Source organism: Sipha flava, unplaced genomic scaffold (assembly GCF_003268045.1).
Source record: "Sipha flava isolate LNK unplaced genomic scaffold, YSA_version1 35a_pilon_pilon, whole genome shotgun sequence".
NCBI classification, from domain to species: Eukaryota; Metazoa; Arthropoda; class Insecta; order Hemiptera; family Aphididae; genus Sipha; species Sipha flava.
Genome location: NW_020273058.1, coordinates 579,733 through 603,977, shown reverse-complemented (window position 1 = coordinate 603,977; position 24,245 = coordinate 579,733). Strand labels below are relative to the sequence as shown.

Genomic DNA, 24,245 nt, shown 5'->3' with positions numbered 1-24,245 from the left:
ACGTTCGTTCGAAAATCGAATAACGCACTCGGCGGCTGCCCCATGTATCGGTGGTAATCGAAAAACTATTATTGTACACTGCAATATCGTATTGTTTTCCAGTACGCGTGTAGCGCATAATACTGTAGGTACGTTACGTGTAAATATAGATTATATCGTGGATCGGCACGTGGTGCACTCACACCACACGAGGTCCTCCGAGCAATAATCGCGAACACAAGACGGCAATATCAGTAGTTGTAGGTAATGATAATAATAATAATAATAATAACAGGTAATGATAATAATAACAGTAATGGTAGGTAATAATAATCTATCGGACACGCGCCCAAGATTCGTGAAAGTCTAATGGTCGTAGTTTTTTTTAAATTTTTTTTTTTATGAATGGTCGTCCGTTTAGTGACGATTACGTCTTCGTCCATATACAGGGTTACAATATTATTACAGGTACGAGTGTATATGTCGGTCGACGTGTAATCCCAATGGTGTACGTACGAGTGCAGGAAATATCTGTGTATTTTTTTCGGTGTTTTTTTTTTTTCGTTCCGTTACTATTACTATCATTATGACTACTATTCGAGTCCCACGCCAAAAATCGTCTGCAACACGCACTCGCACGCCTTAAAAAAAAAAGAAGATATTTAAACGATTTGAAAAGAGAAAAATATATGCATTTTTTTTTTTTTAACCGATAGATACGCGATCGCAGTCGTTAGACGGCTGTTTATTTTACACGTTCGACCGTGTCGGTTCACAGCAATTAGTATTTCGGTCACGAAGTTTTCTGGCTTGTATGCGTACGCACCGAAAACCGATAGTACACTCGTATATACCTTGTATTACTCTACGTGTAATATACATTATTTATTTATATTTCCCTTGAACGTATTGTTATGATTTACGGCTGTTTCGCTCCGCGTTTCGTATTGTCTCAATGCCGCCGCCGTCGTCATCGTTAAATAATAGAAATCTAAAAAAGAGAATTTTTTTTTTTTTATTCTGTTCTCAGTGAGGATATACGTACACATGTTGTGCGAACGGAACGTACGCGCATAATGATCCTTTTTATAAATTGTACGATATCGTTCTTAGAGTGGGCCAATCCTTTATATGCGCACGCACGCAGTGTTTTATTTAGATGTAATAGCACGATCACAATTGAAATAAAAAAAAATTAATACACACAGTGTGCCAACGCCGAAATGACGAGTAAATAATTATTGAAAATTATAAACGATCGGCGGAGGTCCTCCTCGAAATCTTTTCTACATTTCGTTCCGAGTATGCCATGAACGCATAATATGAATACGAAAGCGGGAAAAAAAATTGAAACCATAATACGTATCATATGGCATACTAATATAGAATAATCGTATGCCATAAAAACTAGAATTTTATTTTTTTCATCTCTTCGGTGAAAATGCACACGTTTCGCACAAATGTTTTATTCTTACTTTTTTTTCCCAAGAACGGTTTCTCATATCTGAATGCGTCATTGACTCGTATTATAATAATATATAGTTATAAAACGCGTTTATTTTATTCAAACGAATATCTGCCCACGTGACACACTCGTATCATTTAGTAAAACAAAGTGTAACTGTATAAAACATAATATGTATTATGGTATAATATATGCTTACTTATTTGAAACGATCGAAGAAACAACGGCTATTGTACCTACGCAACAACTAGCTTTCATTCACTTTTAGTCTGTTTCGGCAGTTAATGGATGGGAAAATATAAGTATATATATTTTCTAATCACTAGATTATGTTACACATAGTCGATCGGTACAAACTGCGAAGCATTTGGAAAATCGTCAAAAAACATTGAATGAATAACGACCGAAAGCGCAAATCTATGGGATCAGGAGAGAGGAAGGCAATTTCCCCTTTTAATTTGGTAGGTGGGTAGGCAATTGATCGATACTCGATGGTCAATTTCAGTGGCGTAACTAAAACATTTTTTGAGGTGGGTTAAAATGTTCAATCCTCTCCTACATAAGTACCAACTTTTTATTTAATAAGTCGATTAAATAAAGTTAAAATATAAAATGTGTTATTATTTAGTTTATTGAAACTGTAAAAATTGTTTAACAATGACATGATAAACCATTATACCTAAACCTTAAAATTATTAAAATAATGTCTTAAAATTATTATTTATTTTACTAAATAACATTTTTACACATTAACACCACTGGTCAATTTTCAGACATAACTATGACCATGTATCAATACACTTATATCACGGTCTTTAAATTATGTGAGAACGGCAAACAATTTTTATTTTTTTTCCTAGATATATATTGAATATTTTTGCGCACCCCCACCCACATAATTTCAAATAGTTTTCACCTCCGATAACGTCGGAGTACGTCGACAATTTCGATATCCGTCGTGCACGGTAAACTACGTACGGTTTTTGACAGCATTATCACCGATTAATATGTTACAACTCTATGACTTGAGTATGCAAGTTTATTAATATATGTACATTGGAGTGCGGTTATTTCGTAATCGTTTCGTGCCGTATTCAAATCTCGTAATTATATAATTCATAAGATATACCAGACAATACATATATATATATATTTATTTATATGTTATGGATAGGACTCAATGTACGATTTATCACAGAAATATAAAAATTTATCAACAGGTTGATAATTTCGTTCTATTTTTGTTAAGCGATTGAATGACTTAAATGTTTACGTTTAAAAAAAAATCGTACATAGGTATTTATATGATGAAAAAAACTACCGGTATTTTAAAACAATTGGTGTGCGAGAAAAACCGCTTTAGAATTATAATTATTTCATGTGTTGCAGTAATTTTGGTTTTCTGTAATACGAGTACAGTATTATGTAAACAATTTTTAGGTCTGCACTTCTATAAATAAATAATAAGCAAACACTTATCTTACGGGCAGCAATATAGTTGTTATATATTTTTATCGGTACTTGCGCGGCTTTACTTTCAAAAATCATGTTCAAACAACACGTACTGTATGCATTTGATTTATGCAGATAAGGAGCAAGAGGGAAACGGTATGATTTGAATAATAATCCATACCTAAATATCAAGTCGTCTGCAGACTTTGAGAGTATAATTGAATTCAGTCATTTAAATTTTTACGGAATAAAGAATATACCCTTATTTTTATTTCAACCAATGTTTAGAATTAGCCGTGTCGATTGCACAAGTAAATCACTAAATGAGTCAATGATATACAACTGTATTATTTTTCGAACGAATTAAAAATTCTTATTTAAAGTTTTGTTGGTTTTAAATTGTGTAGTGTTGCTTTAGTTTTCAATTTTTATTTTATAATTTTGCCGTATTATATACCTAACCATTTTTAAATACCAGGGACTAGGGTATAGGCAATTTATAATACACGTGGTTCTAAGCTATTTAAAATAATTGTAATCATGTTTTCACAATAAATATTTCTATTTATTTTTCATTTAAATAGTCACCAAGTATCATACTGTTTTTTCATAAATCTTGTTTGAAAAAGAATATGAATAACCATTATAATGGTTATACATTCCACATAGAACAAGTTTTAATTCTAATTTATTCGTTAGTTTTAAATTTATTCAATGATTTGCAAGTGTGTATTTTTTTTTATATGATAAATTTTAAATTGCTTTTGAATCATAATTTATACAACCTTCGGTACAATAAGTTCATACATTGCTCTCTGCAATTAAATTGTCTATAAAATATTTCCTTGTCAAAGATGTATTTACCGGTTAAGATGTTGATTAATCATTAATTTTTATTAAAATAAAAAATCTATCCATGTTTCAATCAATCATGCATGAGTTTTATATGGTTCAATTATCTATTTATTTGTTAGAACTATTTAGTACAGAAACAAATTTTACAATTTACATAACAGGCATACTTTATATATTGAACTTATTTTTTTCAAATCAAATTATTTTCTTAATTGGTTTTTTAAAATGAAATTCAACTTAATTGTATGTTTTATTCGAATATTCAATGAATTGGTTTTATTTTCGTTCAAGAATCAAAAGTTCAATGTAACTAAATAACATGTTATGAAAATAAAAAACTTATTAAAATTAAAATGTGGTTGAAAATCTATATTTTAAACAGTTATTGCAAAGTGTTTGACCATTATTATTTTACACATAGAATAAAACAAAAATTAATTTTTTTAGTATCTATATTAAAACCATTGTTAAATATGACGTATAATACAAACCATAACAATACAGAATGTTTTCTTTACAAAAGTTTAATATAAATGTTTAACAAAAAACAATTTTTTTAGATTCCCAAATTCATTGGATAGTTTAAGATTTGAATTTAATTCAATAAACCAAACAATACTTTTAAGTCTACCTCAGTCTGTAATATAAATAATTTAAATATAATTAATAAATTAATAAGCCAATACCAAATGCATTACACAGCCTGATCACAATTACAAAATATAATCATTAAGAAAAATTATTGTATCATTTTAAAATAAAATTTAAACAAGGAGCCAACTATTTTTATATTTGTATAATCAGGCCAAGATTTTTACACTTTAATTTATTTACCATTAATCTTTACTCGTGTGGCATAAATGTCAAAAATAAATTCTAATCAATAATCAATAACATTTCGTTAAGCATTGTTTATACTCTAAGATGTAAAAGGATATTAAAAAATAATAAAACGAAACACTGAAATTGCAGTAAATACAGGCTTTTATTGTAGTCAACACATACAACATAGTTCAAAACAAAATTCAAGCAATACTGCTAGCATTTGATGCAATCCTAGGCCACAAATCTGCACATTCTTTTGCTACAGGACCAGTAATCGCACTCCCTAAATAACAAGAAAATAATAAAATAACGATTCATTTTAAAAAGAAATTTAACTAAATACCTTTCATTTCGCCTTTATTATTGACTATCACCCCGGCATTGTCTTCAAAATATAAAAACACCCCGTCCTTCCTTCTAAAAGGCTTCCGCTGTCGTATGACTACCGCTGGCATTACTGTACAAAATTTTATCATGAAATTTATTTGAGGAGGTGAAAAAAAAAACATTACCTTTTTTACGGAGTTCTGGCTTTCCCTTCTTAACTGTGGCAACTATCATGTCACCTGATCCAGCGGCCGGCAAACGATTCAAACGACCTTTTATGCCCTGGACGGCAATGACGAACAAGTTTTTAGCACCTGGACAACCACAAGACGACGAAAATAAAGTTAAATAGCACACAAAAGACTGACATCATGGTCGTGAGTAAAAACAATATTACACGTACCGGTGTTGTCAGCGCAGTTGATGACGGCACCGACGGGCAAACCGAGAGAAATACGGAACTTGGCTCCGGCGGAACCACCACGTCCTGAAAAAAGCACATCGCAACAAAATTAGTCGACCATATTACCTTGTGGCGGCCATACATCGTCGCATAAAACGCGTGCGCGCCCGAACAAAACTACGGTCGGACGGGCGTCGACACGGCGAACCGGGTTAACGTCCGACTTCCCGACGACAACGATTTCCCATTGTCTGAAAGCGAAACAATGTCGGATGCATTAAAAACTCACCTCTCTTGGACATTGTGGTGTGTTATACGACGACGACGAGACGAAACGAAATGACAAGAGGGCTCGCGAATGGTGTGCACACGCACGAGATAACCTAACAACACGGCAGTAGAGAAAGACGGACAGATTCGAAAACACTCGCTGCGCAGTGACGGCAACCGTGTACGATTAAATTTCCCCTACCGAAAGCGGCTGATGTACGGCACTGCCATCTGGCCGAACGAGACGTGGAAGCGCGCAAACGTTACGGTTCGAAATGTTCCCAACGTTGGCAATGTCTCTCCGAATCGCCGCCGACCGCCGACCCGTTTATGCCACACAACCTCCTTGCACGTATATTATGTATCAAATATAAATTAAATTAAATGAATAACGATGACAAAACAAAAAACCCCGGTCGTTATTCGAGTGACTACGTTTTTGTTTTTTTTTCTTTTGTTTCCGCCGAATGGTATTTTTCAAAACATCGTATTATACGTGTGTATGGAATTTTTCATTTCCTTTTTGTTACTTCCACATCAGCCCGAATGAATCGACGAATATTTCATAACAATCGAAAACGAGCGATAACATTTTACTACAGTGAATGTTTTTTAATTTTTTCCTTTTTTTTTTTTATTTGTCCTCTATTGCTTTTATTTTAATACGACGGCGGCGAAAAGATGCTTTCCAAAACGAAATTAAAAAAAAAAATTACATCTCAAGTCGTATACTGTGTATGCATACAATCCCCCTACTCTCGTGTATCTATTTTAACCCATTAACGGCCAAAGTATTGAAAAACTTAAAACCTATTATTATTATTATTATTATTATTATTGTCGATGTTTGCTAATTATTATCATGACAAAACTATTGTGATGTAAAATTCTGATCATCCCGTATACACAAGTATATGAATCTATTAAACATATATATATTTATATTATGATGTTAAACATGCGTTCGGTCGGAGATCGGCCCTAGGCATTTAAATTCGTTAGGTATCACATTTTTGCATGTAATACGAAACAGTTTGATCAAGACCAATGGAATTTTACATTTTAATAACTAATCGATTGCATTTAAGGACATTTTCTATGTATTCAAGTCGAAAGCTGTATTCGTTCATTGGCTCCTCATATGCTCCCCGAACACTGATTTCGAATAGTTTCGATTATATTCGAATAATATTTCCATAATAAGCAAGCACGTAATGGTTTGAAAAAAATAATATTTGATTTCTGGACTTAACTAATAATGAATAAGCTCGAATTCGACAATTTATAATTTTGTACATTTTGTTCATATTCTTTAATAGCTTATAATTAGGTACTCAAAGACTCATAAAAAAAGTCAATTATTTTTAGTATTTCATACGTAGAACATTAAAATGAACTATTTATAATTTATTAAATGATGAAATATCACCATAAAGTCGACTACAGTGAGTTTCAAATAACTACTAATTTGTAATTAACGACAACCGTCTAGTAAGTACTACATGAGGCATTTTCATTTTTAAGTGTTTTGATAGTAGTACCTACATTTCGACTGACGCCTGTAGAAACATAAAACATGTTATTACAATAACTATTATTCGAGACGAACAAAACATTTAAAAAATGAGATCATAAACACAACACATATGTACAACATAAAAAATAATAATAATAATAATAATAAACAATTAAATTGCATCAAAGCTATGAAGAAAAAATTTTAATTGATGGTTTAATGAAATGCATTTGTACCCGTTTACCATTTGAATAATTTAAAAAATATATTAATATTGCCGACTCATGTAATTTTTTCATCTTTAATAATATAATACCTACATCGTACACATTTAGCATTACATTCCAAATGTATTTTACAAAATCGTAGTATTAATCTTAAATCTAATATAAATATCATACACTTTGGAGGTAGCTGTTCTTTTACTGTTAATTCACACGAATTATATCAATCAGCCAAAGTTTGGTGTAAAAATACATTGCTGCAGCTAACGTGCACGATATATACCCGAATGGTTAAATATTATTGTATTATAATAGGTGGAAATTAGTAGCTAATAAACAGTTCATAAGTATTCTATTCTTGTGCATGGCTAAAACCTATTACTAGAGATACATGTACTTTTTTTGTTGTTTTTCCACTTTCAGTTCGTACTATCATTAATTTTTCATTCCTTACCATATATTGGTTTAGTTGAGAGTTATACTTTGACTAAATTATTTCCTTCTTATAAGAAGTCCATCAATAATGTACGGTACCCGTATAACTTTCATTTTATGGAATCCAAAACTTACATGTGCGCGTATGCATTTTATACATTTATTATACATTTGTAAAATAAATTCAAAAATACGAGCAAATACTAAAGGAATCAAAATGTAATCAAACTATAAGAAAAAAAAAACAATTTAATGTTTCTATATTAGGTTACGTTTTATTTTTTTTTTTAAGTTTTTGCCGTAGAACAACAAGAAATAAGTTTTTATTTTATATGCCAATGAAATATTTTTCTTTTAAAAATATTATTGACAATTATAAAATTATTATAGTTCCATGCTTTTGGATTACTTGAATACAAAAATTATTAGGTTAGGTTACTAGTATAACTAATAATACAGGTTATATTTAGATGAAAATGTTGGTTCACCCGTTCTTAGTTTAGAATCGTTTTACGAAACCAATAGTACATGAATATCCAGATGTATAAAAACAATATTCACCTGTATTATTCATCCATTTCTATATCTCACCCGGACTCCTGTACTGGCTGATATTGCCTTTTTTTAAATTATAATTGTGATTATTAAAAGACTAAAGTTTTATTAATTATCTTTTTTTTTTTTTTAATTCAAAACGTTACTTTCAAAAATCATTATTTATTTCGTTGAGTTAAACTATTACCCACTGTACATATACATAGAACTATTATTTTAAACAAACTGATTTGTGGACATTTTTTTTTTTTTATCATCGCAGCATGTAATAGTACTTGGCAATTTCAATGTCGTCGTACTTTGGTTTGTCTGGACATAACCCTTCAATGCAACGGAATAGAAAATTGTCAGGATGGTTCCGACGAAGAAAATTGTCGTATGTTATCAAAACTGTCGGGTCGAAATTTAACTTTGGATATGCGTCGTAAAATTATGTTTCTCGTCCAGCACTTAATTTTCATTCGCACTTTTTTACAATCAACCTACATCTCTTACGGCATTAAGTCCATTTAACACGTAGATACATGTTATCTTTGGTTTATTAATCATACGTACGTCTACCGATGAAACTATCTATAATTATAATTTCACACCATTCTTTTTATGCTGTTATTTATATTTTTAGCTTTACACATGTACAAACGTATTTATTAAAGAAAAAATGCTGATACCTATTTATTATATAAGTCTTTTCGTCTATTATCACGATAGTTAATGATTGTCTGATGAATAAGGTAAAAGTCGGTGGTGTTGCATTATTAAACGGGAACTGCTTAATTTGTCGAAAAGGTTCGACACTTCTATACTTTGTACGTTATGATTTCGTATCGTATTGTAGTCTACACTATACTATTATGCAAAATTCCGCATCTAAGCTTTATCGAAATATTTGTAATTGCACTGTGTTGTCCAGCATATGCATTGAAGTCGATTCATTTAATTCGTAGATTTACGTTTGTGAGCCGATAATAATAATTTATATTTTATTATATTGTTTTACAGCTGACAGAGTATGTGACTCGATTAATTCATACTCGTGCCGAAGCACAGATCAGTGCATAGATATAAGAAAAAAATGTGACAGCCGCGTCGATTGCGATGACGGATCTGACGAAGAAGATTGCGGTAAATAATACGTTTCGATAGTAATATTTTGCATTTACGGCATTATAAGTAAGCTGTAATTGAACAGTTTAATATTACATTCTAATCAGTGCCGCAGTTATGCTTGAAATCTTGTCGAGGGCTTTATTACATTACACTACTTTATAAAAATATGATAAGTTGGATAAAACAAATCAAATTTATTCACACATTATTATGCATTGATGTTTAGTGAATTGTGGACCCGACGAGTTCAGGTGTCATGACGGTCAGTGTTTGTCCATCGACAAAAGATGTAACGGAAAAGTTGAATGTAGCGCCCATGAAGATGAAGATAATTGTCAGTTACCCTTTGAAGAGAACTACACAGGTACAATACACATATTGTTGATATTCATGTTTTTGTGTAGGGTGCCCAATTACTGGATTTAATTGACGTTCTCGAGTAAAAACACGAACCATTTCCTAAATAATGATGTAATTTTAACGGTTAAGGTCGCTTCCTAAAAATATACACATATAACACTGGTGTTGTAATATCATGTTGCACATTCATGTATTACAATGTACTACATGAAAATGTACTTGCAATGTTATTGTACTTATTTGGCTTTTCACAAAATGCACTTAAACTCCATATCATCAGCACACATATACTTATATTTAGTTTGGTGTAGTTAATAATAAACCATAAACTAAATATAAGCAAAAAGGCTTAGTAGTATTTTAAATTTTAGTACACTATTATTGACGCTAAAAAGTTTTCTAAGGATATTAAGAATTTTCGTATTCATTAAAATTCAGAGATTTCTTAGGTAATAAGGTATATTATTCAACAAGTATCACAAATATTTTATTATGTTTAGTTTACTCTTACATATTTAATTTCAAAAATTATATTCTTCAAACAATCGACTGTATATTGTATATACAATGTATATATATATATATATATATATATATATATATATACACTAAAAAAAATGATTGTTTTTAAACATTATTCTATATGAAACAGTGTTCTGAAATTTTAATAAAAACCTTCGACATTTCATACGTACATGCAAGATTATATGATTAGTCTATGGATAATATTCGGTTTAAAATACAATTTGAACATTTCTTAGCACCCAATATACAATTAAACGATACCTACACGATTTTTCTTTTTTAACATCGTCATTGATCTCCAAACGAGTAGTTTCTTCCCTACCCTATCTTTCATCTCTTCAATGTTTTATGCAATTAGCTAAACGTAAACATTTTATTTCCTAATTATATTTTGGTTAGTATTATATTATTATCACACATTGCTGATTGTTCTAACCGATTCCGTTAAAATTAATTAGTGTTTCATAAATTAGGTAACGTAATGTTAACGTGTTTTTAAATTTAACTGTGAATACTTAACGTTCTTGTCTTTTATTCTTATAACCATGTTTATTATAATACTTAAAATACTTGTCTTTTATACTTACAATAACCATATTTATGTGTATATAATATTAGCACCAAACAAGGATCTCAAATGAGATCCTTTGTTTGTGTTAAGTTTTGTCCCTTCAGATGAAATCTAGTGAACTATGACTCATCAAATATTAAACATATTTATAATCAAACTTTAATAGTATTTTTTAAATTCTTATTATGTAATTTTCAACAAAATGTAATAACTTGAATTGAGAATATATGTGATGAACTCTTAAAGAAATAAATGATAACTGTTTGTATTAATTTTCAATAAAGTATAGTACAAAATTGATCTATACATTTTTCTATTCCGGTTATGCAATATAACTTTTAAATCAAATAGGCAATTTTCAATAGCATATATAAATTAAATATAATAAAGTAAAATTTTTTTAAAGGAATGATCAATCGAGTGGTTTGACGATCGCCCTAATAAACTATTTTAGGCATCCACACTTTTCCCCTGTATTCGATAAAACCGAACAATTAGTATCAGTCATTATTTGAGTTCAGAGAATCGCTCATTTCGAAGTATAGTAGTTCCTCTATAATTTTTATCCAAATTGGATAACTAAAAAGCAAGTAAAAATTCCTCCGCCGATATAACGGCATTATATGGAAAAACCTGATTTCTCGATACAGCTTGCGATTAAAGCAATACCCAATGATCTGCATAATACTGAGAACTCGGGTAGTTACATAGTCAATCTTATTATTTGTAGTATGCTGTCCTGTGTAACTTCGCAGGACAACATTGAACAAACAAACCGAATCTTTCTACAACGTACCTTTAAAATGTATAAGACTACAAATATTTTTGAAAAAAAAATTGATGAAGATGAGTTCACTAAGTTTTGTCCGTCTGTCTGTCTTTCAGTTATTATATGAGTGTGCGTGGATGTGTGTGTGCTATTTTCATTATTATACACATATATATACACACACGCGCACGCACACCTATAACTTGTACATACATAATAATAGATATTGTTGTTTTCCAATGTTCACGTTCTTAATATTCTAATGCTTATCTTGTTGTGGCACGCTTACGATGTGTAGACACCATATTCGCACCTTGCCCTCAATCGGATTTCACGTGTGCCGACATGACTTGCATTAACTTGTCGAAAGCTTGTGACGGCCGTAAGGATTGTCCGAACGCAGAGGACGAGAAAAATTGCAAAAACGGTAATAATCAAAATAGTAACAAGAACAACAACAACAAATACGACAGCGACGACAACAATAATAATAATTATTATGTGGCCGCGATTTTTCGCGCGCGCGCTCGGTACTAATATAGTATACAATATTGTAGTATTACGGTCAACATTAAACGCACAACAATGCACATCACGACGAAACGTTTACACAGCAAAGTTTCGACTTTCCAAAATGCATTTGCATACATCACGTAATTAACAATAACAAAAAATATACACATGATAACAATTAATATTATTGTACTATATTTATTTTTTTTTTTTGTACGGCATCGCTTATTTTCATCTGAACAAATAATAATAATAATAATAACAACAACAACAACAACTAACAACAACATTTAGTCATTTTTTTATTATATATTTTGTTTTATTTATTTTTATATTTATTCGTTTGCTTTAACTACTGTGTACTCGGGGTAGTTTTGTGATATACTGTTGTATTTCTGTTCTGTGGCTTTTTGTGTACCTACCTACGCTACTATCATCACGTAGACAGCACCGGGCTTGCACCAACGTACCCGAACCCGGACGACCGGCCTGAGCCGATGCCCGAGTCTCCTACGCCGGCCGTTTCGACGTGCTTTCCCAACGAGTTCCAATGCCGCAACGGCGGCTGCGTGAAAAGCGAATACCGCTGCGACCGAATTAACGACTGTCAGGATCAGAGTGACGAATTGGACTGCGGTAAGTACGCGACCCCCTACCCCCGCCCCACCCCGGTCGGAATCGCAATACGTGAGCTTTTACAGGGCACTACTAATAACATTATGCGCGCGCCCACGCGTGTGCCGATGTAGGGCATTTACGTGGTTTTAATGCTGTAACGTCGCGACAATGTCATCATCGTAGGCGGATGGCTCTTGAAAAATTTCGACGTCCCGCCCGCGTGTTGCGTTGATCGAACGTTCAGATCCGTTCGCCGACATTTCCTCGCACTACCCCATCCCCTATCCGATCGTTTATCTCCGCGTACGATGATGCTGTTGCAGCACAACAACCGTAATGTTAATTGTTTTTTTTTTTTTGTGGACTCTTGTGCTAACTTTCAGTCGTTTTCGCATTGCCCACTCGCTGTACATCGAACCAACGATTGACAGACGAACGGGAAGGTTTTCTCTTTCTTGTTTAAATGCTAATGGTAATGTAATGTTCGGTGTACGAAACAACCTACGAATCGATTCGAGTACAATGTGCACTACGATGGTGGATTCTGGATTTTGTCCGCTGTTATTACTTTATAGACCTAAATAAAACTTCGCGAATAAATAAAATTAAATTTGTTTCTAAAAAGTTTTCAATAAACTCATAAAACATAGTTTTATATTATTTTTTGCATTTCGAAAGGGGGTATGAAAATATACACCGGTACATTATTCATATCTACAAACACGTACGATGAATACGATTTTCCACGGTTTAAATTAAACTTTACAACTTTTTAGAGAAACCCCAGATTCGTACTGCTGCTTTCGAGTTAATTTTTTTCTATGTTTGTTTTATATGTATACACGTTTACATGCCACGTGGGTTGGATTCCAAAACCGATTCGGCTATATAAATACATTTGGCGGTCCATTCAATTCATTCAAATTGACATCGTATATTTTATTCTAATCCCCTCGCATACAACCTCGAGAAATTTAAACCGATTCTTTTCGAATTTTCTTGAAAATTCCACCTCACTTTTTCGGTTCAAGGTGGATTCGGCAGTTTTACTAAATAATAAGTTGTGGAAGTGTTTCGTAATTACTCATGAATAATATATTTTATGTTATTAATTTATAAATGAAGACTACGGTTCAGCATCGAAATAATGAATTTCAATACTATCATACGACCATTTTAAAATTATGTGCGATAATTTTTAAATGGTTTATCCCACAGGTCCAACCACAACGACCACTAACCAACCACTAATAACCACCTCAACCACACAACGCCAGGAGAGCGATTTTGGGCCTGTATTCGTGACCTGCAATTGGAATGAATTCGCCTGTCGCAATGGTCAGCAGTGCGTCCCAAAATCGGCGAAATGCAACAATAACTACGAGTGCCAAGATTATTCGGACGAAGACAATTGCAGTGAGTTCACAAAACTTAACCGACAGCAAAAAGATTACTAGTTTTGTAAAATTAAAAAAATTATTCTGTATTTTCATGTTATATTTTCTATTGTTGATTTTAAATATCACCCAACTATTGATATCTGAACAGTGGCGTAGCTAGGATTTTCTGAAGGAGGGTGTTAATTATAATTATTAAATATTATATATAATTCGTACGAACTAAAACTTTTATTTTAATTAATTAATATAAATAACAAAATGTCTGTAATAGAGATGTAATGTATATTCGAATTCGGATAGCTTTACCATAAACTATTCGAATATCAGTATTCGATGCTACAATACCTATTATTATTAAACGTTTTGTGTTGCACAAAAACATAAACGAATAATTTTCATCACGTATTATCGCAATCGCGATAATGTTAACCTGTTATATGTAATTCGTATTGTGCATTATTTTATATTTCATATTGTATTATCGATTTACCTATATTCCTATAATAATGTAATATATGATACGGCTCAAGGGGGGTGTCATATCTACCAAACACCCCCCTTGTATACACTACTGTATCTGAAATTTAATTTGGATTTAAGTAATGTATATAATAAGTAATATAATTTTAACACTACATTTTTTAAATTTTAAATTTTTCATATTTATTGGTTCTTAAAATATTTTTACAGAGGTTTTCATTTGATTTAAAACATAATTAAGTTTAGGGTTCAAAATAATCAGTGATCAGTAATTAAATACTTTATTTTACAATATTTAGGAAGTCATCATATTTTTATTCATCTAGGTACTTGTGTTTTCTCGTCACCAAAAGAAAAAACTTTGCAATTCCGTCTTTTCATTAATTCAAATTCATTTGAATTAAAAATGTAAACCTTCTTTATCTTATTTTTTCTTGATTTAATTAATCAATTATGCGAAATATTATTTAAATAGTAAATGTGTTTACTTTGTTAAAATATTTATTATTCAAAAGAAAATTATTTTTTTTAGATGAAGCTCCGGAAGGTTTAAATTTAAAAACCTATCCAAACGAACAAACTATCAAAGAAAGTAAGTGTTGCCTCTTATTATCGCTATATTATTTATATTATTTTAAGTACGCCTAATTCAAACATATACCTACCTATTGTTAATACTCTTATTTTAAAAATAATCTGATCCGTAAGTTCTGTTATATTTTATAACACATTAATATCCTAAAATAAATGTGTGATACAATATCATACATTAAATCGATATAAACTTCCATAGAAATATAAATTGTGATTGATTTAAAATATTGAATTTTTTATGCAATGCATTTAATATTTTTACTTATTATTAACCAGCTGCATTACACATTTATACTGCTACATCTGCACAAATCCTAATTTTTCAAATAACATGAACCAGAAATTCGTTCTATATTTTGATTAACTTTCGTAAATTTTATAATATTAAAAATATGAAACCAATTTGTTTTCTAAATTAACTATAATTTACAACATCAATATATGTATTGTAACTGAGAGCTATTCAATATATTTTGTAATCTCCCAGATAAGTTTACTCGAATAATATTGTTAATCATTAATGATTCACTTTATTTTTACAATTTAACTAAATGTTAATTATTTTACAATTAATATTAATGCACATTTTTTTATTTCCTTATATGCACTCTATTTCTGATTTCTTCTTGCTAGACTCTAAAGGTAAGACCATATTCATTGGACATTTTCGGGTGTTTGATTTATGAATCTTTACGTATACATACTGTGCTGAATATCATGCATGCACTGGGAATTATATGGTTAATTCATATAAAATCGAACAGATGTTGATTTTCTAAATCATTTAATCATTTTTACTGCATGACAATCATTCGCGTCATAAGAATATGTATTTAGGAACTCTCAACTCTGTAATACATTTATTTTTTACAAATAAATAAGTATTGTTTTAAGTACGATCGCATGATATTTTTTTAAAGACTAATGTATGTATTAATTAATTAGTTTAATATATTTATATTTTAATCGGAATTTAAATAGTATTTCCATGCATGTATTTTTCTTAATTTGTGTTGTGTGAATATTTCAACTTATGGATCTTGAAATATAAAAAAATAAATATTTTAGAATGACTAAATAACGATTAAATATTTAATTTTTATACATCACTTATTTAATAAATCATAAGAAGTATCATTTATGTAAGTACTCATACACTGAAGATAATATCAGTGTAATTATTCGCAAACAATTTTTATAAAATCAAATCATAAATTATACATTATCTTATTCTATTTATGAAGTTTTTTTTATAGCTAATACTATTCATCATTACAATGTATTCAATTAATTCTGCATGTAATCAGCATAATAGTAATTCCATGCATATATTTTTCTTAATTTGTGTTGTGTGAATATTTCAATTTATGGAAATTTAAATATAAAAATAATTATTTTAGAATCACTAAAAAACGATTAAATATTTAATTTTTTTATATCACATATTTAATAAATCATAAGAAGTATCATTTATGCAAGTACTCGTATATTGAAGATAATATCAGTGTGATTGTTCGCAAACAATTTTTGTAAAATCAAATCATAAATTATACATTATCTTATTTATTTATGAAGTATTTTTATAGTTAATATTCATCATTACAATGTATTCAATTAATTATGCATGTAATTAGCATATCGAATTTTGCTTTGGGTAGTTTATTTCAACGGATTTATGTCTTGTGTTAAAATATTGTGTTATTTTCTATTCGTTAAATAGATAGGGAAGTAGTTTTTCAATGTCGAGACGAAGGTCCTTTAAGAGCACCGGTCAGATGGTCTCGAGCCAACGGATTGTATTTACCTCCTGGATCTAGAGATATTGCTGGCCGACTAGAAATGCCGAACATCAAGGTAAGTCTAAGTTTTATCAATGAATTGCCCCTGAAATCTAATATATCCAACACAACATTAAACAGGTTGAACATACTGGCACATACGTGTGCGAAGCTATAGGATTTTCAGCTTCAGACCCTGGATCTCGTGTTTCTGTGTATCTAAAAGTAGAACCATGTAAGTAGAGTCTTAACAGTTAGAAATAATAAATTTAAAATAAAAAATTAAAATAAAAAATGTACAAAATACAAGCTGCACGGAAAAACAAACATATTATTCCCAACATAAATAATAAATGGAAACTTGGTTTTCCTAAGACTAGACATTTTAATTTCAATAAATATTCAGGTACGTAAATAGAGTGGCTGTTCTAAAAAACATCAATGTACTTATAGTACGTATTAATTATAAAACTCATTTATTTTATTTGCTGACAATTTTATTTGATCGTCATGTAAGTAAATACTAATTTAAGTACTTAAAATATTCATTAGGTACTGAAAAAACTATTTAATCTTTCATATAATAATTGAATGCGAACACATTTGTTTATTTTAATAATAATATAAATATTTCAGGGATTGATGTAACAGTTCGCCCACCAGATGCATGTGGTTACAATGAAGCTACGTGCTCAAACAAACAATGTATACCAAAATCAAAAGTTTGTGATGGCCAAATAGATTGTTCAGATGGATCCGATGAAACCCGCTGCAGTATGTTTAAACTTTCTTTCACTTGAAATGAATACGTTTAGATAATATAACTACTTTAATACTTATGACATATAACTTATAACAAATCTATCTACTTTAATACTTAGATATGTTTGGTTGTCAACCTAATGAGTTCCGTTGTAGTAACAAAAAGTGTATACTTAAAACGTGGAAGTGCGATGGTCAAGATGACTGCGGAGACAATTTTGACGAACAAAACTGTGAACCAACACCACCGGGTACGTATAAAAAATGCCACAATATTTGACTTATTCATTTTATATATATATATATATGTACAATAATTATAATATGTATGTAATTTATGCATATATTATCAGAATAGCACGTAAATTCATCAATAGAATATATCATGTATATTTGACCAGTTTTCACTTTAGTTCATTACTAATTTACAGGCAGTCGGTGTCTAACCAGCGAATTTGAATGCCGAAACAAAGAGTGTGTTCCGAAATCATTCCAGTGCGATTCTCAAAGTGATTGTTCGGATGGTAGTGATGAATTCGGCTGTCGTAAGTAAAATTATGTTTATATAACTTTTTTAAATTGATAACTACATTTATAACTACGACATTTTAGTTCCTGTGCAATTCCAAACCACACCACCACCATTGATAACACTTGAAATTGGATCAACATTTGTAACAACATGTAGAGCTGTTGGTGTACCAACCCCAGAGATATCATGGCGATTCAATTGGGGCCACGTACCAACAAAATGTGAAATGAAAAGCGTTGATGGACTTGGTACTCTCACGTGTCCCGACGTTCAGGTATCTTGATTATAACCATATGACTATTTATTTATTTAATATATATATATATATATATATATATATATATATTGACATATTTGATGCATTTTAGGAATCCGATAAAGGTGCATACAGTTGTGAAGGTATTAATATACATGGATCTGAAATAGCAGTTCCAGACACAATATTAGAAATAAAACGTACAAGTACACCACCACCGACCTCATGCCCTCGAGGAACTTTCAATGATGTAGCTAGGTCTCAGAATGAATGCATCAATTGTTTCTGTTTCGGAATCTCAAGTGCTTGTAGAAGTTCCAATCTGTACAAGACACAGGTATAATACGATATTTTAAAATCAAATACAGATCAATTTAATCAGTTATATATTATTACTTCTAGAATAAACCTTCGTTGGATGAACTCAGATTAACCAGTGTATACATTGAACCTTCTTCATTAAGACCTATGATAAAATCGGCAAGTTCAACTACTTACCCAGTGGTCATCAACGAAGCGTTGCAAATGTTTACACCCAGAAACAATTCACAGGCGTCTGATTCTAATTTCCCTTACTTTAAATTCCCAGAAAGCTACTTAGGCAATCAACTTAAATCTTATGGTGGATATATAAAATACACAGTTAGACACGAGGGATTTGGAGAACCAATTTTATTCACACCAGACATTATTTTGATCGTAAGAAATTTTATTTATAATTTATACAATTAATTAAATAATGGCACATCAAATTTTTATTAGGGAAATGGCGTTAAACTTATGTACTTTGCTCCTGAAATACCAGCAAACTCTGACACAGTTGTTTCAGCTAGATTATTTGCCGATGTTTGGCAAAAAGAAAACACAGGTTCAAGTTCTTCAAATAAACTGGCTACCAGGGAAGAAGTAATGATGGTATTATCTAACGTAGAAAACATTTTAATCAGGTAACTATCTCATTAATATATATATATATATATATATATATATATATATTTATTTATTTATTTTTTTGTTTTTTTTTTAGGGGTCAATATTTGAATGAACAATCAGAAATAAATATAAACAATATAAAGATGGATTCTGCACAAACATCAAATAATGCGAACGGGGAGCACACACCTTATGTAGAAGAATGTCAATGTCCACCAGGTTATAGTGGCTTATCGTGTGAAGTAAATATACATTTTATTTTACTAACAAAACTAAATTTATAAATAAACGTTAAATAATAAAAGTATCGAAGTACATTTTTTACTCAAACTACTATATTTAGCGCCCTCACGTTTTTATATTATATTTAACTGTTAAAGAGCTGTGCTCCTGGATATATACGCAGACAACAAGGCTCTTGGCTAGGACAATGTTATAAAGAAGTATTAGAAATCTGTCCAACTGGAATGTATGGAGATCCATCGAGAGGAATTCCATGCAAACATTGTCCTTGTCCCTTGACATCATCTGGCAATCAGTAAATCGCAATTTTTTTTGTTTTTAAATAATAATACTATATTTCATCATTATATCTTATAGATTTGGTAGAAGCTGTTATTTAGACACTGACGGATTACCAACATGTAACTGTTACGACGGATATGTTGGACGAAGTTGTGAAAAATGTGCCTCAGGGTATACAGGAAATCCTTTACAGCCGGGAGGCTATTGTAAAAGAGGTATGCAAAAATTAATACTGTTTTTAAGTGAGAATGTTTACAGTATTTAATTTCAGGTATATGTGATGAGACGGGTTCCTTATCTCCATATCCCGATGAGAATACTAAAAAATGTATTTGTAAGGTAAGTCTCAATAATTTTTATTGTTTTCTGAATAATTATTAATCTTATTACATTATTTTTGCTAATGCTCTCTTAAATATTGACACTTGTGGTAAGCTTATTTCATATCACCTTCAATAAAACGCTTTTCTTATTCAATACTCTTAGTAATAAAAAAAGAAATAGTAAAAATTTATGGTTTTTCATTAACTTTTATTAGGATTATACAACTGGCGATTTGTGTAATCAATGTAAGGCTAACACATTTAACTTAGCTGCAGACAATCAATTTGGTTGCACTAGCTGTTTTTGTATGGGTATCACCAATCAGTGTTCCAGTTCTAGGCTTTACAGACAACAAGTAAACATTCCTTTTGGGTTGTAAGATGTGTAAGGAGTGTACTCAAATTTATTATTTCTAGGTCTTCACAACATTTGCAAGAACCAGCCAAGATATCAAACTAGTTTTGCGCAGAGATATTACTCCAGTGCCAAACGTAAACGTGGATCCTAATAGCAGAGAACTAATTTATTCAGACTTCCCACCAGGCAGTCAAGATGTATAAATGACCATTTTACATTTCTGTATTAAACAAATTCACATTATTTTCTATTATTAGGTATATTATTGGAAATTGCCTCCACGTTTCCTCGGTAACAAAATAACTTCATACGGAGGCTCATTGAGTTATACATTGAGACATGTTCCTGTACCAGGTGGCCAATCTTCCAGAAATAGTGCTCCAGATATTGAACTGATTAGTGTAAGAATAAAATATTTTTAAATCACTGTACTTGTACATTTGTTCATATATATTGTGTGATCGTTTTAGGACAACAAAATCAGATTATTACATTATAGTCGTGAAAACGTAGAACCCAATACTTTAAAAACCATTTCAGTGAAAATATTAGAACAATACTGGCAACGACCCGATGGTCAAGTCGCAACTCGTGAACATCTATTAATGGCTTTGGCTGGTTTGAACTCCATATTAATTAAAGCGACTTACACGACTGGAACAAAAGAAGTAGCGTACGTAATATCACGGAGGTTAAAATTATAGCGGTAACTAATTATTGAATGGTTAATACAATCACAGGATACAGTCGGTTTCACTCGATGTTGCCGATTTGTCTAACACTGGCCAAAATAGAGCCGTCGAAGTAGAAGAATGCTCATGCCCAGACGGATACGTCGGTCTATCGTGTGAAGATTGTGCTGTTGGATATACTAGACATGACGGTATTGGCTTATATTTAGGAATATGCGAGCCATGCACTTGTAATGGTCATTCAAATCATTGTGATCCTGAAACTGGAACTTGTATCGTGAGTAAATTTTTACCTAACTGGAGAAAATAGGTTAATACTATAACTGTTTGTAATTTATTTATTCTGAATTCATAGAACTGTCAAAATCACACTACGGGAGAAGAATGTAACGAATGTTTGCCTGGATATATAGGAAATCCAGAAAGAGGTGAACCATGCGTAGCCAGTGAATTGACACCAGTCTGCGATTGCGACTCGAGAGGCACTTTATTACCTTGTCGAGATAATAATTGTATTTGCAAGGTAAAAAAAAAACCAATACAAATAATAATTAATTACATAATTATAATTAACCAAAATGTTTAGACCAATGTAGAAGGACCACGTTGTGATCGTTGTAGACGAGGCACATATGGCTTATCAGAAAATCTTGTAGAAGGATGTCTAGAATGTTTCTGTTCCGGAGTTTCTCAAAACTGTTATTCGTCAAATTTATTTATTACTCAAATTCCAATGCAATTATTTGGACCAAATCACGGTTTTATTTTAACTGATAGGTTTGATATATTTATTTAGATGAAAAATGTAGAAATTATAACTATTTTTTTTTCTTCAGAACCAGAACCCGGTCTATTAAATCAGGCTTTTCAACTGATGTGTCTAAAAACGAAATTGGATACGATTACACTCCAAATCGTGGTGAACAATTGTTCTGGTCATTACCATCTTCATTTACCGGAAATAAGGTTCAGTATTATTAATATTATATGTATTTGAAAGAGAATTTATCACTTTGTACTAATTTAAACAATATCATTCTATGTTAAATTTAGATTACATCCTATGGAGGTTACCTCAATTGGACTCAACGCTACACTTCACTGCCAGGATCTATAATACGCGACGACACAGATATAATACTTGTAGGAAATGGAATATGGTTGTTTAAATCAAACGATAAAAAAATTCGGCCGGACGAGCCAACGGTAAATGTTTGCTTCTTATTTTATCTAAATGCTTCATATGTAATTTTGTTTTTCCTTTTTTTTTTTCTTAGCTACTAAATGCTCATCTAGTAGAGAAAGGTTGGCGTCGATTGATTTCATCGGGACCACAACCGGCATCAAGAGCTGAATTCATGAAAGTTCTTTCGTCCATCGAAGCCATCTTAATTCGTGCAATACACGCTTCTCAAACTAATAGAACATATCTTAGTGACGTAAGTTTAGACACAGCTATTGAAACGGATACAGGTGGTGAACGGTCGGTCAACGTCGAAGTATGCAGATGTCCTGCTGGATATAGAGGAACATCGTGTGAAGTAAGTTTCGTGGTCGTTTATATTATTCTTGATTACAGATAACTGTTTTCAACGAGTAAATCATTTTATTTTTTAGACGTGCAGTGTCGGATATTACAAGGACGCAGATGATAAGTGCATTAGATGTCCATGTAATTCCAATGAAGAAAGCTGCTCTTTAGGTTCAGATTCAAGAGTCACGTGTAACTGTAACCACGGATACACAGGCGCATCGTGCAACATCTTAGGTAAACCAACAATTTTAATACAAATTAATTAGGTATAACAATTTATCAACAATTTGATTACAGAACAAAAAAAATAACCAAATCACTTAACACGTGTCTACAAAACTTGTATTTTATTTCAGCGAGTAATTTAAGTTTGTTAGATTCGACTAAATTACCGTCATCGGTAACTGCATTAAGACTGACTCCTACCGACACTATAGTTAAACCTGTAGGGACCATTGTAAATTTCACGTGCAATTTTACTAGCACCATACCAATGGATATGGAAATGCATGTACGTTACGGTGATTCGATGGTGTACAATGATACCGATAGTCAATATGTGTCGATTAAAAATATCGAGGGAGGTGGCGAACGCGTACTTATGGTGCGAATTAGAAATGGCTTATCAACAGTTGAATGTAGTTTATACAATAAAGATCGATACCTACTCGGACTGATTTCCGCAGTAATAATATCAGGTGCTACAGACAAAAATATTATTAGTGGCTCAAACATTTGGGATCTTCAAAGTACCTGTAACTTATTTAAAAAAACACAATTGTTGTTTTTCATTAATATTAAGCTTTGGTTGTATTCTTTTTGGATAACTTTTCAGTTATCAGAATATTGATAATACATTGAAAATTATCACTTCTATAATATGAAACAAATATCAAATTATAAAATTTCTTCGAGTATTATTTAAATTTGATACAGTATTATTTACTTTGTAATACTAAATAATTTTTGGACTATATAACCTCTTGAAATTAGTTCAAATATATTAAATAATTTTATATGTTCTTATAAATAACTAAATATTCGTTGTAACCGTTTTAATATATATCCTTAATGTAGTATCTCTGTATCTATGTAGTATCACTTTCAGGGAAATTTATGAAACAAATATTTATATGAAAATAGTTGTAATAAGTTATATAAATTTACGTTTCTATTTGACATATTTTACACTTAAAACTTAACATATTTAACAAACTCATATGTTTTAAATATAAACTATTTATAGATCTATAACTATCAAAACATTTTTGTAACAATAAATAAAATTCTCAAGTAAACATAGATT

The 24,245-nt window shown here is 31.0% G+C and overlaps 2 protein-coding genes across 10 annotated transcripts in view; one reads left to right on the top strand and one right to left on the bottom strand.

Moving 5' to 3' along the window:
- The window catches only part of LOC112687740 (basement membrane-specific heparan sulfate proteoglycan core protein), a 166,588-nt gene that overhangs the window by 126,395 nt on the left and 15,948 nt on the right, over nt 1-24,245 (top strand). For 4 of the 9 annotated variants that reach the window (XM_025560633.1, XM_025560631.1, XM_025560627.1 and 1 more), the window contains 32 exons: nt 8,569-8,682; nt 9,309-9,431; nt 9,643-9,780; nt 11,940-12,068; nt 12,599-12,790; nt 13,991-14,188; nt 15,185-15,244; nt 15,880-15,888; nt 16,967-17,100; nt 17,166-17,259; nt 17,661-17,798; nt 17,906-18,037; nt 18,218-18,331; nt 18,399-18,592; nt 18,687-18,911; nt 18,977-19,273; nt 19,337-19,521; nt 19,602-19,749; nt 19,888-20,045; nt 20,108-20,247; nt 20,304-20,371; nt 20,571-20,711; nt 20,773-20,910; nt 20,971-21,114; nt 21,184-21,386; nt 21,454-21,682; nt 21,761-21,928; nt 21,992-22,182; nt 22,242-22,371; nt 22,459-22,611; nt 22,683-22,946; nt 23,023-23,173. In XM_025560633.1, coding sequence (XP_025416418.1) covers nt 8,569-8,682; nt 9,309-9,431; nt 9,643-9,780; nt 11,940-12,068; nt 12,599-12,790; nt 13,991-14,188; nt 15,185-15,244; nt 15,880-15,888; nt 16,967-17,100; nt 17,166-17,259; nt 17,661-17,798; nt 17,906-18,037; nt 18,218-18,331; nt 18,399-18,592; nt 18,687-18,911; nt 18,977-19,273; nt 19,337-19,521; nt 19,602-19,749; nt 19,888-20,045; nt 20,108-20,247; nt 20,304-20,371; nt 20,571-20,711; nt 20,773-20,910; nt 20,971-21,114; nt 21,184-21,386; nt 21,454-21,682; nt 21,761-21,928; nt 21,992-22,182; nt 22,242-22,371; nt 22,459-22,611; nt 22,683-22,946; nt 23,023-23,173 — 4,902 coding nt within the window. The remainder of the gene's footprint in view (nt 1-8,568; nt 8,683-9,308; nt 9,432-9,642; nt 9,781-11,939; nt 12,069-12,598; nt 12,791-13,990; nt 14,189-15,184; nt 15,245-15,879; nt 15,889-16,966; nt 17,101-17,165; nt 17,260-17,660; nt 17,799-17,905; nt 18,038-18,217; nt 18,332-18,398; nt 18,593-18,686; nt 18,912-18,976; nt 19,274-19,336; nt 19,522-19,601; nt 19,750-19,887; nt 20,046-20,107; nt 20,248-20,303; nt 20,372-20,570; nt 20,712-20,772; nt 20,911-20,970; nt 21,115-21,183; nt 21,387-21,453; nt 21,683-21,760; nt 21,929-21,991; nt 22,183-22,241; nt 22,372-22,458; nt 22,612-22,682; nt 22,947-23,022; nt 23,174-24,245) is intronic. The other 5 variants (XM_025560629.1, XM_025560636.1, XM_025560630.1 and 2 more) reach the window with 4 other exon arrangements.
- On the bottom strand, nt 4,716-5,710 carry LOC112687741 (60S ribosomal protein L23). Its single transcript, XM_025560637.1, has 5 exons — nt 5,596-5,710; nt 5,307-5,390; nt 5,089-5,217; nt 4,920-5,033; nt 4,716-4,859 (listed from the first exon to the last, which is right to left on the bottom strand). Exons 1-5 carry the CDS (start codon nt 5,606-5,608, stop codon nt 4,777-4,779), a joined length of 423 nt encoding a protein of 140 aa, XP_025416422.1. The 5' UTR covers nt 5,609-5,710; the 3' UTR covers nt 4,716-4,776.